General features: G+C 27.9%; 1 protein-coding gene across 2 annotated transcripts; it reads right to left on the bottom strand.

The window, feature by feature from the left end:
- Nucleotides 1–5492: 5492 nt before the first annotated feature.
- Nucleotides 5493–6722, bottom strand: LOC100816283 (uncharacterized). Of its 2 annotated transcripts, none has more exons than XM_041013464.1 (2): nucleotides 6566–6708; nucleotides 5493–6393 (listed from the first exon to the last, which is right to left on the bottom strand). In XM_041013464.1, the coding sequence occupies exons 1-2, from the start codon at nucleotides 6620–6622 to the stop codon at nucleotides 5788–5790; spliced, it is 663 nt and encodes a 220-aa protein (XP_040869398.1). In that variant the 5' UTR covers nucleotides 6623–6708; the 3' UTR covers nucleotides 5493–5787. The 2 variants fall into 2 exon arrangements, with proteins under 2 accessions (XP_040869398.1, XP_003556400.1); XM_003556352.5 differs by having other exon boundaries at nucleotides 5498–6402; nucleotides 6566–6722.
- Between the last annotated feature and the right edge of the window lie 9108 nt (nucleotides 6723–15830).

Genomic DNA, 15830 nt, shown 5'->3' with positions numbered 1-15830 from the left:
CCCTTGCCTCTATTCATATGCAATTATGCACCATACAAAAGTCCAACGTACTAGACTCCTAATTTCAATCATTTAAAAATTGTTACCTTATTCCTTAATCCTCACAATGATTTTGCACTCGGTAGAACATGTTTTTTACTATTACTAACGAATATAGATGTATGATTCCCGTGGTTATAAATTATATAATCCTTCACGCAAACAAGAAGCCATTTACTACACAGTAAATACCTTACCGTGAAGATTTTTACATGAAAAGCTTTTTTGGTACAACTACTACCACTAATTTATGCGTGTTTATATGTGCAGGACCCATGCCTTTCACCACTATATCGCCAGGTCAAATTCCGAATTTTTTTTACACTTATATTTACTTAACACAATGAAAAAACATTTAAATGCATTATCAACATTTAAAATTATTATGGACTAGCACAAGTTAAAATATTAAAATTAAGGGTGAATTGCTTATTATTTTGCTAAACTCATTAAAATTGAGTTATATATATATATATATAGCCTATAGGTAACAACAATCCCACATAAATTGTTCAATGCAGGATTTGTATCGCTGTATGTACTGCTCAATTGTTGCCTTTCCTGCTGAACCATGGTCGGAGCTCAAGTTCCAGAATGATATAATAGGAAAAACAAAACAAAGATACCATATTAGTAGTGGATATTTGTGACACAACAAAAGTATAGGAATAAGAGAGCAATAATGAGATTGGGGCCGCCTACCCTTATTAAGAAACATGGAGGTAGGTGACCTTCGTTTTTGTGGGACTCAAGACTTGTCAGAGGATGGATGTTCCCACATGTTATGGGTACTTGGCCTCACTTGTCTACTAGTTGAAGGATGTATCCCTGGTTTAGTACTGGGTCCATTAATTAATACACCAAACCCCACCCTAGCCCAATGACGTGATGATGGGTCAGTCATCACCGTGTCCCAATTTTCCGGGAGAAAAAGAGCAAAAAAATTAAGACTTGAGAATTTGCATAATTTGCATTCTTAGTACACAATTGTATAATCTCTTTTTAAAACAAGAGGAGTTGTGAAACTGGGCCGTCTGGTCGGGAATTGCTTTATGCACCCAGCATATTTGTTGTACATCCAGTAAGTTTTCTAAATTTTGGAACTATCCCTGCTCACTTCTTTTTCTTCCTTTTCCTTCTTCATGCAGCATCTTCACCCACCATTCATTTTGTTATTTGCTTTCATTTTCGTGAGAGGTGCTCGTTTATCTTGTATCCATTTTGGTCAAGACGCATTGGTTACAATGGTTCGTTGACAAGTGGTGGTTGTGGTGATGGTTGGTGTGATTGTTAACAATGGAGGTGCATTGATTTTCTTCTACAACTTCAATCTAGTTTTATACGGGTTTACAATCCGTATAAAATATATGGATTGGCAATCCATAAAAAATATATAACTTACGCACTGTTAATCCATACGTTATATATATTTTTAAAATTTGTTTTATTATTTTTTTAATATAATTAGTTTTATTATTTATGATATGTTTAAATAGTATCTTTTTTTTAATTTGTAACTTTTAGTTTTTATAATTTGGAACTGATATTTATTTTTAAATAATTTATAGATATATTTTATTTTAGTCATTTTATTTTAAAAGTGATTTTTTTTAGTTTTTATAATTTTATGATTTACAATTATAAATAAAAATATTAACAAGTAATTTATAAGTAATTTATCACAAAATAAGTTATAATAAAAAACAGTTGATATTTATAACTAATTTGTATATAATTATATATATATATATATATATTATAACAAGGACTAAAAGGTTAGTCCCTAAAAGAGTTTATATTTTTTTTGGTAGCTAGTACAAGATGATTATTTAAAAATTTATAATTTTTATGTAAATATTATTAAGTTAACTACTTTATGGAAGTAAAAAAATAAATAAAATTATCATATATTAGTTTATGCAAGTCTAAATTTTAATGTACATGCTTATCAATTTTAATGTATTATATTATTAAATTAAATGAGGGCGAGCCCTGGTGCAGCAGTAAAGTTGTGCCTTTGTGACTTGTTGGTCATGGGTTCGAATCCAGAAACAGTTCATTTGTTTGTCATTTAATTTTTTTTAAATGTTTTGTTAAGATGGATGAAGATCAGTGGATGTATGACAGCATAATGTTTGAAACAAAAATACATACGGATTATCAATTCGTAAATTAATTATTTATTGAATTAATTATTAAAAACCAACTCAAAAAAATATAATTAATTAAATAAATACATATTAAAAATATAAAACAATATTTATTTATTAAATAAATATTATAACAATAAAAATATTAATTTATTTTTAAATAATAATAATTTCTTCAATTATTATTTTATTAACTAATAAATTAAAAATAAATAAATGATTATACGGATTGGCAATCCGTATGCATTATACGGATTGCTAATCCGTATGCATTACACGGATTTTCAATCCATATAATGGTTACACAATCCCATTTTCAATCAAGGAGTGGAAAAGAGAAACTTACGGTGAAGGCGAAGGCGGTGGTGGTGGCGGGGACTGGCGACAACGTGCGAATAGAGACACTAATGGTGGTGACGCAACGAGAAGAAGCGAAGAAAGAAGAAGATGGAAGCACAATGCAATGCGTAGGAAGAGGGAGAGGAGAGGGAGAACTTTTTAAAATTTTAAATGAAGGACAATTTCACCACTTTATTTAAAATGTTGGGTGCACAAAAATTTTTGCTAGATGCACCTAGCAATTCCCTTGTTGGTCAATGGGCCAAATTGACTCTCTTTTTCTTTTCTTTCTAAATTTATATTAAAACTAAAAAAAACATCAGACCCAAAAAAGTTAAGCTAGTTTTTGGGCCTACACTTTTAGAGGCTAGCCCTGACCTATCAAGCTAAACCGAATATACTTCTTTTATTGTCTCATATTTTTTAGTCTAATCCAACCTAATATGTTAAGAGTTGTAATTTTATTAGCTCTATTCACCCATTTTTAAATGCACTTTGAAGAATTGAACGCAAATCTTTCTTCATAGGCTTAACATGTATTGATATTTAAGGATGCTTCTAATCAATAGAAGAGGAAGAGAAGGAAAAAAGAGCATACGAAGATCATCTATTTGAGTCAATCATTTCCAAGAAATATATTGAAGAGTTGACATTGGATTAGCCGAAAATCAAAGTTTATCAAAAGTTTGGTCTAAAATTCTTGAAAACTTAGCTTTATATTAATTCAAAATTAAAATAACAATTGAAATATATTTTATGTGGTATTATTTGGATTTGTATGGTTATTTAATTATTTTATGATGATAGATAAAAGTTCAATAGACAATACATGTTGAGCTTGTGAAAAAAAAATTAATTTAAATTTTTGTAAAACACATTTGAAAAGGAGTTATTAGAGTTAACAAAATTAATTCGGTCTAATGAAATAAGTTGAATTAGACCTTTAAAATGAGAAGGAAAAAAAAGCCAATTTGGTTTGACGACGACAATAATATTTTAAGTACATGAAAAAAGTAAAGTATAAAACTGTTATTGAAAAAATAAAACTATGGACTAATTAACATTGTAAATTTTATACTAGTTTAATTACAACTCGTGATGTATAATAAATTTATTAATTTTTATAATAATTAACTCAAAAGTTCATACTAACTGTTAAGTGTAATTATTTGTAATTACAGTATAAAATTATTTTATATTGTGTGTATAATTATAAAACTCATTATTATAGTATTTTTTTCTAAAATATATAACCATGTTTTTCTGTTGTATGTAGATTGGAAATCTATCATATTTTTATAAATAGAACTATAACACCTAAGAAAACCCTTTAGTTTTGATTTATCAAATTATTAGTGTCCGTTCGTGAATTGATGTTGGCAGAGTTGATAATTCTTACTGATATTTACAGGCAATAAAGCAGAAGCAGTGGTAGCCAGGATTAGGAAGCAGCAACACTGCAACAACCTATAACTAACTTCACACGGCAAAATAGCACATCAAGCTATAGTTATTAACATCTGAAGACAGGACTTCTCTGAAGCTCACATGGCACATGTTAATGCTGGTAGTGATTCCCAAAACATGTAGGCATGGATTATCTGTTGTTGAGTGCTAATTAAGTTGTTTGTTAATGAATTATTACACTCTTATCTGATGCTAATACACAACTAAGCAGCCAGCATAGTGTCAAGGGTTGTGCTGTAATTTTCAGAGACAAAACTACACAAGCCCCACGTTGGAGGAGGTAGCAGCAGCCCGGCCCAGGTGGTTGTAATTTAATTAGACGAGCACTAAACAATGTATTTAAGGTACTCTTATTGTTGTCTTTACAGCCTGTTGTCTGTACCATGGTGATGCTGCAACAAGGTCTAAGGACTGTTTTTTGCTATTCAATTTCCTTCACGTGGATGCTTAGTGCCTTAGCTTTGACTATAATCAAGTAGAAATGGGTTGGTTTATCAACAAGTTTACTTTCCATACACTTTATTTTATACTCTTAATTAAAATTTATCTTACATATGATTTTTAAAATAATCATTACGTGATATTATATAATTAAATAATGGTGTAATTTTTTTTTACACTATTACAATTTAGTTCTTCAAATTTTTGGACGGACTGGAAAAGGATATGACGGTAAAGAAGTTTGGTTATAATCTCATTTACGAGATTATTCAGTAAACAAAATGCTGTTCTTTACCGAACAAATGAACTAAATTTTGGTTTGGAATGAAAACTGAGACAACAAGCTTATTTTGGGCATGGATCACATGTATGACACAATCCTTAAAGTCAGGTAAGATTATTATGTTCATAAAACTCTTTAAGAATTGAGATCATTAGTTAACATGGAACAAATAGAACACATGTATGAGACAATTTGCTTGAGTCAAGTAATATTATCATATGTAATAAAACTCTCAAAACCACACATTAAATTAGGACAAATAGATCATGTGGAAGGGACATTTTTTCTCAAACAGAATAGGACTAACGAAGCTAATGAAATCATAGGTTAAGTTAGAACAATTGCATGGATAGAACTAACAAAACTCTTGAGATCATTGGTTAAGTTAAAATAATTACAAATCAATTGATTCATATATTTGATCGTACTAAGACAAGAAAATCATACGGCTTGTTAATTGATATATCTCAAATTTTTTTTTCTCCACATAATGTTTGATGCTATAGGGATATCTCAAGTGGCAACGTAAAAATGGAATTGAGGAGGATGTCTCTTAATTTTGTTAATTGAAAGATTTATAATTTGATTATTCTATTGTAAATAATAGTATGCACACGTTTTGGTACGAATCAATCTTTTCCTCCATCTCCTTTATGGGTTTTATATTCAAAGTTCAACCGAAATAGAGATTTTCTAAGTAAGACCGACTCGCATACGTGCTCCCGTGATTTCAAAGGTCTTAAAGGAACCTTCGGCGAAGGTACCATGGAAGATATTTGTATGGATCTCAGAGGAAAGGGACAATTTAATTTGACAAAGAGTCAGTAATTGCTGGTTTGTTATGCGTGACCTTCATTCTCTCTTGGTTAGAACAAATGCAAAACAAACAAAACTTTCAACCAATTTTTTTCCAATTTATGTATTATAATTTGGTATATACATTGTAAAATAGGACTAATTAATTACTCCTAGTGCTTCATATTAGAAGCAAAATTTAGCACTCGTTTTTTGCCTAGAACAAAATGGTGAGGGAGTTGGAGGAGTATATTGTACCATCCATGCACATGATTAAGCTTGGACCACTTTCCTTTGAGGAAATCTGACCCTGAACACATGTTCCTCGCCTGTGCATTTGTCTACCTTCACAACCCAACGGCTTTTGGCCTTTCCCATTCTGCTTCCATATTTTGGACTCGTTTCACTCACACCAAATCTTGTCACAAGCAAACCACCTCCTATAGGCAGAAGCTGTGTTTTTGAGCCACATGCCAAGCAAGACTTTCTGCAGCTAAATGCATTGTACCCCACAACCACTGTCCCATTTTGCTTCCTACCCTCTTGAACTGCTCTAAGGATCTCTTCATGGTTCTCAAGGTTGCAGTCAATGAGCACAAAATCTGCTGCCTGATCATAGTGCTCTAAAAGCACTTCTTGAGCTTCTCCAACCATGAATTGAACTTGATGAGAAGCCATTCTTCCCAAGGCGATTTTGGAGGCTCTTAGCTCTTCATGGCCAGGGACAATACAAATGACTTGGCCACCAGTTTGGTGAGCAGCAGTAACCAATGCTAGTGTGGTGGAGTCTGCTGCACCACCACATGCCACAACCATAAGTTGTGCATTGTTTCCTGCAGCTAGTGCTGATATAAACTCTGCTACATCTGGCTCTTTGCACTTTTGACCCTGAAGCAAATAATAACCCCAACAATCAGATAAAACAATATTATCATGTAAATTTTTTGAAGATATACATATAAAGAGAGATTGAAGAAGATGGCTAGGACTTTTTTTGAGACATGTGTTTGAGAGTTAAGAGAATAATATAATTAAACAGTTCAATACTCACCATTTTCAAAGTGCTGAGGTAGGCCTTCGTGGCATTTTCTGCAGACCAGCAAGCCATAATTCACTCTCTTGGTTGCTTTAGCTCTTCTGAGGGTTTGTTGAATGGAAGAGGATTTTCTGAGATTTGATACAAATGATGAGTGCTTTGGCTTTGGTTCTTGTGCTATATATATATATATATATATATAGGAGCAGCAAAGGGATCTCGCTAGACATAGTGGGTCATGTGTCATTCCAACTAGCTTAGTCAGAAAATTATATGATAATATGCAAAATGACATGTATGTACCAAAAAACAATGCTTATTTGATTTTGTCGGGGTTGCTATGTTGGATTATTTATTTGAAGATTAGTATTAATTAGTTATTTATAATAGATTTTTTTTTGTATTTAAATATTTTAATTATAAAGATTATTTCTTCTATATATTGGTAATAAACTACACCCAAGTTCGTCCCTTCTTTCAGGTAAAAAACAGTTATTCCTTTGCTAATTTTCTTCTATTAGACGAATTTAACAGGAAGAAAATACATAATTTTCCAAGGAAAAAGTTTAATTTGAGAATAAGAAAAAAGCACAATGACAATGAACACATGCATCATGCATGCGCACACGCACACACATATATATATATATACTGATTGATTCCATCAATCTTTCTGTTTACCAAATGGAGCTTAGCTAGGTGGGCTTCCTGGATGTTGGGACGACGCATTAGAAAAATATTTAATAATAACCTTGGCTTAAAGTTAAAAAGATAGATTCATTAAGAGTTTAACCAAGATTCCTAATTATTTAGGAAATACATCAGTAGTTTCTCATTAACCAGGCATTTTCACAAAGTATAATTATAAACTAATTCTCCCCATGGGGAGTAATGATTAGGTTAAGTTTTTCTTAAAGTGACAATTTCATTGAGGTTCTTATGCAGTTCCAGTGGTCTTTATACTGCGACTAATGGGGATCAAGATACCACATTTTTTTTTATATTATAGAATGGATTTTACAAATTTGATCTTAAAAAGAAACTCACACTAAAAAAATTCCTGATACTTATTTGTTCTTGTAATAAGCTTCGAAAAGATCTAAACGTCATTCGATTTAATTAATAAGTCGGAGCTAATGAATTAAATAACGTAATTTCTTCAGTATTTGGTAGTAATTATTCCCAAAACAATTTCCTAAGAGTTTGTCCAAAATTATAATCACTAATTTGCATTAAGAAATTCATAAAATTAAGAAATAGGCATACCTCATACCTATTCCTAATAATCTTCGAGGCTCTCATTCCAGATACAAACAATACAAATTGTGCTTACCTAAACAAAGCACACACACACATTCAATATTTAACTGACATGTCGATTACTACATTAGTCCCCAAATATTAATTTATCCATTGTAGCTATATATGTTGCCTTACAATAGAAAGACATCAATATAAACCATTCCGTAATATGAAAGGTTTAAACGAATTAATTTGTTCCTATTAATGTCTTCGACCACCAACTAAACGTGTGTTAGGTCAGGCAGAAAAGAACAATCATATTTCATGCAGACAGAAGCACATTCATCTTTAATATGTACAGTGTCTTGGTTGCACGGATTGTCTGTACATTGCTCTTGCTCAGGAAGTTGTTATCGCAGTGTGGATTCACGCAAACGAAAAATGTATTGAATCAGAATCACGGATATATAACAAAAAGCTCAACGACAATGTCCTCGTGATTTTGAACAGATAAGTAATGAAAATGAAAAATAAATAAACTACAAGGCGAGAGTAAATTAATATCTAGTTTAAGAGGAGCATCTGAAACCTATTATGTAACACTTTTTAAACACACTACTCCTCTTTAGCTGAAACTATCACGATACCGTGTCTCTCCACAGTTGACTAGATAGTTTTTGCAAGTTTTATATAGGTAATAAATATAAAAATATAATACATCTCCAATTTATTAAAATTATTGTTATTAAATGAATCAATATTTATATGATAAATAGATTATTTACAAAAATTTAACTATATTTTTTGTTATTAGTAAGAACAAAACAATAAGATGGAAACCTTTGGGATGAAAATTTGTATATTAAAAAACATATTTCTTTTTACTCCATTGATCCATAACATTTTTTTAATTTAAAAAACAAAATTAAAATAAAAAAATAAATACTTAAAAGACTAAACGATATTTTAATCTTATCAAAATATGTAACTAATTAAATCAAAAAAGCTATAAGTAATGATTGTGAATAAACATGACAATGGAATAAGGTTGAAATGTGTATGTCGTTGCTATCACTATTCTCATTCAATAAAATTGAAATAAAAAATAAAATAATTTAAAAAAATTAAAGATGTTTTAAACATATCAAAATTTATAATTGTTTAATATAAAAAATATATAAGTGATGATTGTGATTGGACATGACAATGAGACTTGACAGGTCATTCAGGGTTGGTTACAATGACAAAGCTTGAACCAAAAAATTGGGAAGCAAAAAATAAGATTGGAATAAAAAAAATATTCATAAATTTTCTATTTTTCTTAATTTCATCTAAATTTTCTAGTATTTTTTCATTTTTTAAGAAAAATCTTAAAATAACTTATCATGCAATAATTTTCTACTAATTAAGTTTCTCAACCTATCATACCAAAATCAACAAAATATAATTTTATTTTAAAAAAGTTAAGTGCGAGAAGCAAAAACCAAGAAGGAAAAAAAAGAATAAATCATCAATTTCATATCTAAAGGATTACTCTCTCCTAAATAGGCCCTAAAGTAAATCTTTAAGTATTAGAATTCATACTAAATAGTCTTTAAGTATTAAAAAATTCTTCAAAATAATTCATAAATAACAATAAAATATATCAACATAATAACTAAATTAATGAATCTCCATCATTGATTATATGACTCATTTAATTTTTATTTTTCACTCTCTTATAAAAATGTCTCTTTTACTAAATTTATCTATACTTATATAATATATATGCACACTATATGTAAACATGTTGATATTACATAAGAAATTTCACAAATCCACCCATCTATGATCTCACACATCATCAATGATGTAAGTACTAAAGTCATCCTAATAAGCATTCACTCATCACTCACAAGAACTAATGAACCAATCACAAACACCCACGTCTTGTACGGCTTCCCCTGAGTAGCTCTACCCATGGTCAGGTCATGTCTCTATTCTTATCCACTAAAAAATTATTGCTGGTTTACAACAATATATTTGCTAATATTTTAAATTAAATTTAAAATAATTTTTAGTATAAAAATCTCAACTTTATAAAATCATTTTATAAAAATCTATTTAAGAATCATTTTATAAAAATCTATTTAAGAATCGTTTTATAAAATTTTAAAGTAAAAATAATTTAGCTAATTAATTTGTATCCATACCCATCATTATTTAGGATTGTGTATATTTGTCTTGTCCCCAATTCATAACCATTAAAAATAATTATTACTTTAAAATAATATATTTGTTGATATTTTAAATTAGATTTAAATTATTTTTTAGTATAAAAATCTTAACCTTATAATACAGATATTAACCAAAAAAATATTTATTTATGAATTATTTAAATTTATTTTATACAATTTTTAAGTAAAAATAGTTTTATTTGATTTTTAAGTAAATATAATTTTATAAAAATTTTAAGTAAAAATGTTACCATTCGAGGTCGATTGATATATCTGTCCCGTCCCGATCCTTCCACTAAAAGTAACTATTCCTATAAAACAATATATCTGTAATCTAATTTCAAGGAATAAATATAAGTATAAACATGAAAGAGGAAAAAAGATTAAAAAAATAAAGAGAGAGAAAAGGTAGAAAGAAAAAAATTAGAAGAAAGTTACATATATCTTAAGAACGATAAAATTATATATATATATATATATATATATATATATATATATATATGATAGATTAATAAAATATTGATTCATATTATTTTTTTAAAAAAATTATGATATAATATTACAATAAAAATATTAAATAAATAAATAATAGTATGTAATATCATAATAATATGATCAATTATAAATATTTTTTACATATGTAATAATAACGAGAGAGAGGGAAAAAGTAAAAAGGAGTGGGTTGGATAGAGGTGTATTTTTTAGAAAATAGAAGAGAAAAAATCTAAAAAAAGGAAAGGCAAATGAAAAAAAGTTAGAGAGGAAATAAAAGAAAGCTGAACAGTATTTTTTTTCCTAAATTGTGACATGTGTTTCATAAAAGACCAATTTTTTTCTATTTGTTTAATATAATAATAAATAATAGATAAAAATAACTTCTTTCTTTTTTTATATCTGTTAACTTCATGGTATTTTTAGTGTAATATAAACTATCTTTTAAATATGAACATGAAAACTTAAATTATAGCATTGCACAAAAAGAAATATTTAATAAAGTACATAATAATAGATAATATCTGAATAATATCAATAATAATAATAGAGATTTTTAACTAATAAAATGATAAGGATTTTTTGTTTTATATAATATTATATAATATAATTTTTTTATATTTGTTAAATTTATACTATTTTTAATGTAATATAAACTATAACATGATAATTACTTGTCTAAAAAAAAATTAAACCTGATAACTTAAATATAGTATTACACAAAAATAAATATTTAATAAAGTACAAATAATAATATCTTAATAATAATAATAATAATAATAATAATAATAATAATAATAGAAATTTTTTCTAATAGAATGATAAGGATTTTTGGTTTTATAATTAAAATTATAGATATGAAAGAGGAAAAAGATAAAAAGAAAAAAGTAAAAAGGAAAAGAGAGCAAAGATAAAAGAGAGAGAAGTTTTGGACGAAATTTTTTAAAGAGGTGTTCACGTATGTCCAAAAAGACTTTGTTTTATTAATAGATAAAGAAAGAAGATTTAGGTGAGTTGTACTAATTTGAAAATGGGACCCAATAAATGAAAATTGGAAGTTTTAAAAGATAAATGCTTATGACTACTTTTATAAATAGTCATATATATGATCATTGATTAACTTTTAATCTTCATTTTTTACATATGATTATATGACTTAGATTTATAATTCTCATTTGTCATCATAATAAACAAAACTTCCTACTTGACACACATGTATATATATTTTTCAGAATACATATGTATAGTTCTTATTTCTCTCAACAATCAAAACTTCTGCACTTGATACACACGCTCACATTAAAAAGAGACTCAATTACTTTAAAAATAACTTTTTTATATATTAAATGAGAGTGAAGAGAAAAAATGCATAGGTAAGATAAATAATATGATTTGATAGGAAGAAAAAGATGTAAAAAAAACAACATCAATTATGTGTTTGTGATATATGAGTGAGTGATGATATTTGGACACCTTTTTATCTTAAACATATTATTAATATTTCTTATTATCTCTTTTTTTTATCACATTATATATTATCTGTTATAATTTATATATAGATTTATTTTTCTTTCTCACTAGCTAGGTGTCTACTAACATTTTAGTGCTAAATATATTTTTCCTATTCGTTTATCACGAGTATGTTAATAAAGAGGACATGGAAAAAGAATCACAACGTACCTAATTAAACAATGATTTTCGAATTGATTAAATAAATCGATATCGATGTATCTCTTTTATAAAGCATCAAATCATTATGAAATCTATATGAAATATAAAATGTGTATAGAAACATGATAAACAAACCTATTTTTCATAGACAAACCTAAAAACTAAAAAGCTTGATTCTATTTTAGTTTTACAAAAGACCTGATTCTTCAATTAAGTGTTGTCTCCTAATTAAGTGACTCCATTGGTCCATGAAACTTAAATTGGCCTTGCTTTGCACGTCCAAAGACCAACTTTTTGGCCAAAATCTTTAGGTTTTATATTAAATTAAGGAGAGAAACACCAAGTTGTAAGCATAATATAGGATTGGTAGACCCTAGAGACATGCCAACGCCAAACACCCTCGAGAAGATAGAATTAGCTGGCTATGGTACTTAAGAAACGCTGTTTGATTCGTTCTGCATTGGAGAAGGCAAACAAAGATCTAGATCACATTCAATTGCTTCCCCTACCAAGAACAATGTTAACAAGGGTGAGTAAATTTTCTGTCTACTGGTCTCTAATTTAATTGCATTATTATAAGATGCCCCCCATTTGTCTGATTCTGCTGGGACTAAGGAGGATGGTGCAAATAAAGTAATTGGTAGACCGTTTGTGAAGTCTTCAATATAGAAATTTCCTAGGTTTTTGTTTATACAATTTTTCTAAACTAATTCCCCGATTCCGTGGTTAGCTCCATTTTTTTTTTAAGAATCTAATAGGATAACAATATATTGAATATGAGAACGTGGGGTTCTGAGAAGGACGCAAAAAGGATCGGAGCCGAATTCAACACACGAATACAAATATACAATCGAGAATTAAAATAATATGACATGTAAGAGTAACAAAACAAAAAAAAAAAACTGAAGTATATAAACAAGTTGTGGGTCTATACTCAGTACATTATGGCTCAATAGTTTTTGGGTGTATTCATGAAGCAGACACGTTTTTATGGGTCAGCATACCTCATTCATGAGCTAAGTATGGTACCATTGTCATCTACCTCTTATAAGTTTTGCGTGCATGCATGTATCTGTACGATCTTCGTCTTGAAACATATCCCTAGCATAAAAGGAAAAAAGAAAAGAATAGAAAAGAGGAGAACAAAAAAATCATGATCGGCATATTTCGATGTTCTGCCATGAGATTAACAAAAAAATATGCTCTGCATGCAGTTAGGTTTATAACATTGAATTTGAAAGGTTATTTTCACTCTATGTTTTTCTTTTGAAAAAAATGTTATGAATACATTTTTATCCATTTTTTTATTATTCATATTAAAACTTATTAAAAATTACACAAATAAAAAACCGAGCCTCGTTTCTTATTTAATGAAACTCACTAATAATTTTATAGTTTTTATTAAATTTTAACTAAAAGTGTATTAAAAATATATTTTTAAAAGTGTTATTAACAGGTCTCTTTTCTTATATCATTATCATCGAAACAAATCAAGAAACAACATTAATTTATGAGACCAATATTAAGAACAAATATCAACAATTTGATATTGCATATATAAATACTGTCTTTTTAGATTATATATAGTCGATCAAGATAAAGTATGAAACTTTTAAGAATAATCAAAGTACGTTTTATTTTATATAATTTAAAAGTTAAAGTGCGTACACTTTTTTATCTCTCAAAATAAATTAATTTTCTTACTAAATATTCACTATGATTCTTAGAATTTAATTAGAATACATCAACGGCTTACATATTTTTTATATAATTACAATTAATTTTAAAATACATTCAGTTATTATTTATTAACCTATTCTTCTAAAAATTAAGTAGACTAACGTTACCATATGCATTAGATGAATGGGTTCGTAATTAGTATACAATTATGAGATTACAAAATTAGTTAAAGTAACAAACATTATTTTACAAGATATAAGATTGATATGGTAATAAAAGGGGGAGAGAAAAAAATAAATAAATGGAAAGTTCGATCTCTTTACTGATAAAAATTAATAAATTAATAATTAATATTTATTAATAGAAGAAAATATATATCCTTTTGTGCCTGAAAGTTTTAACCACAGCCCACAACTTGAAGAAATTAATGTGTTTTTTTTTTATTTCCTTTCCTTTTCTTTCATGTCATCGATCTGAGCCGATAACGACTCATGTTGGACTGTGCTTCTGTAGCCTGAATTGAGAGAGTGAGGGAAGGAGTAGATCGAACGGTTGTGAGTGGAGGATCATTTTTTACCGTAAAATAGTGGGACACCTGTCACCTACAAATCTCACGGTCTATGTAACTCACTAAAATTATACCACTTTAAATAACCAATTGAAATTTGAAATAAATTAGTACAATTGTTACTAAATATGATTTATACAATAGTTAATATAATTTTCAGAAGGTTCTATTATAATAATTTTTCAATTCCTTGTAACATCATGTTATGATATATTCTTTAGGTTAAAATATGTTTAAGATACTTATAAAATTTTAAAAAGTATTAATTTTATTTTTGTGATTGTTTTAATTAATTTGATACATATAAATATAAAATATATATTTATTAGTCATCAGTAGTAATCTTAATAAACAGTAATTTGATGTAATCAATAAATTTACACGTGTAATTTAATTATAAATTAATTAAATAATTTGTGATGATTAATAACTATCAAAATAAACTAAACAATTTTTTGTGGTTAAATCTTTCAAAAATTATAATTTTTTATTATCTTAAACAATTTTCTCATACACTTTTTAATGAGATCAGAAAGGACATAAAACAACAATAAATTATGATGTATTTTAAACGTATTTGAAATTATAGAAAAATAAAATAATTAAGTGTGTTAGTTATGTTAGAAATTATTTAATAAAATTATCACTATGATCCAACAAAAATATATTTTACTTTTGCATGATGAAATTAATACAAATTTTTTATAAAAGTAAAATTAATATTTTTAAAATTTTACCATTTTCTTTACTAACGAGAGATTGCAGTCCATTCAGGCATACCCTCCATCATATTCATAATTTGACCGTGTCTCCTGTTTCTATAGGTTGGTGGTCTCATTTGGATTTGATGAATATACATATTTTTTTGTCAAAGTGTCCATATTCATAGTTTCAAATCAGGGTTTGCTTTCTTTGTGGACTTTCGATCTGGGCTTCGAAGGGTTGGTCCGGTCCAGATCTTTCTCTGGTTATTGAGACAAATTGTCAATTTCAAGGGGTTATTCTTGCACCCCAAAGAAAAACGGATTATTCCTGTTCCCTCTTGAGCCTGTGCAAATTAGCTCACTTTTTAGCTAAAGGAAAAGGGTAATTAGGGAGTTCAATTTATTTTTTTAGTGATTTTTAGAATAAATTAATTTTTTTAGTGATTTTTACATCAAACCTATTTTTCTAAAAAGAAAAAAATTAAATGACAAAAAAAACTCGAAGATATCAAATAAATAGGATTAGGAAGAATAAAAAGAAAACTTTGAAATCAATACTTGACCCTTTTAAGAAATGAAGAAAAGAAAAATTAAGCTAACAAGATTTAAATATAAAGTTGAATTTTCTTTTCAGGATCATCTAGAAATAGTTTTTCTTATGTTTGCTATTTCATTTTATCACAATTTTTTATTTACTTAAATACAAG

Source organism: Glycine max, chromosome 20, assembly GCF_000004515.6.
Source record: "Glycine max cultivar Williams 82 chromosome 20, Glycine_max_v4.0, whole genome shotgun sequence".
NCBI lineage: Eukaryota > Viridiplantae > Streptophyta > Magnoliopsida > Fabales > Fabaceae > Glycine > Glycine max.
Note: the sequence above shows the minus strand (reverse complement) of the source record. Positions and strands in the feature narration are given on the sequence as shown.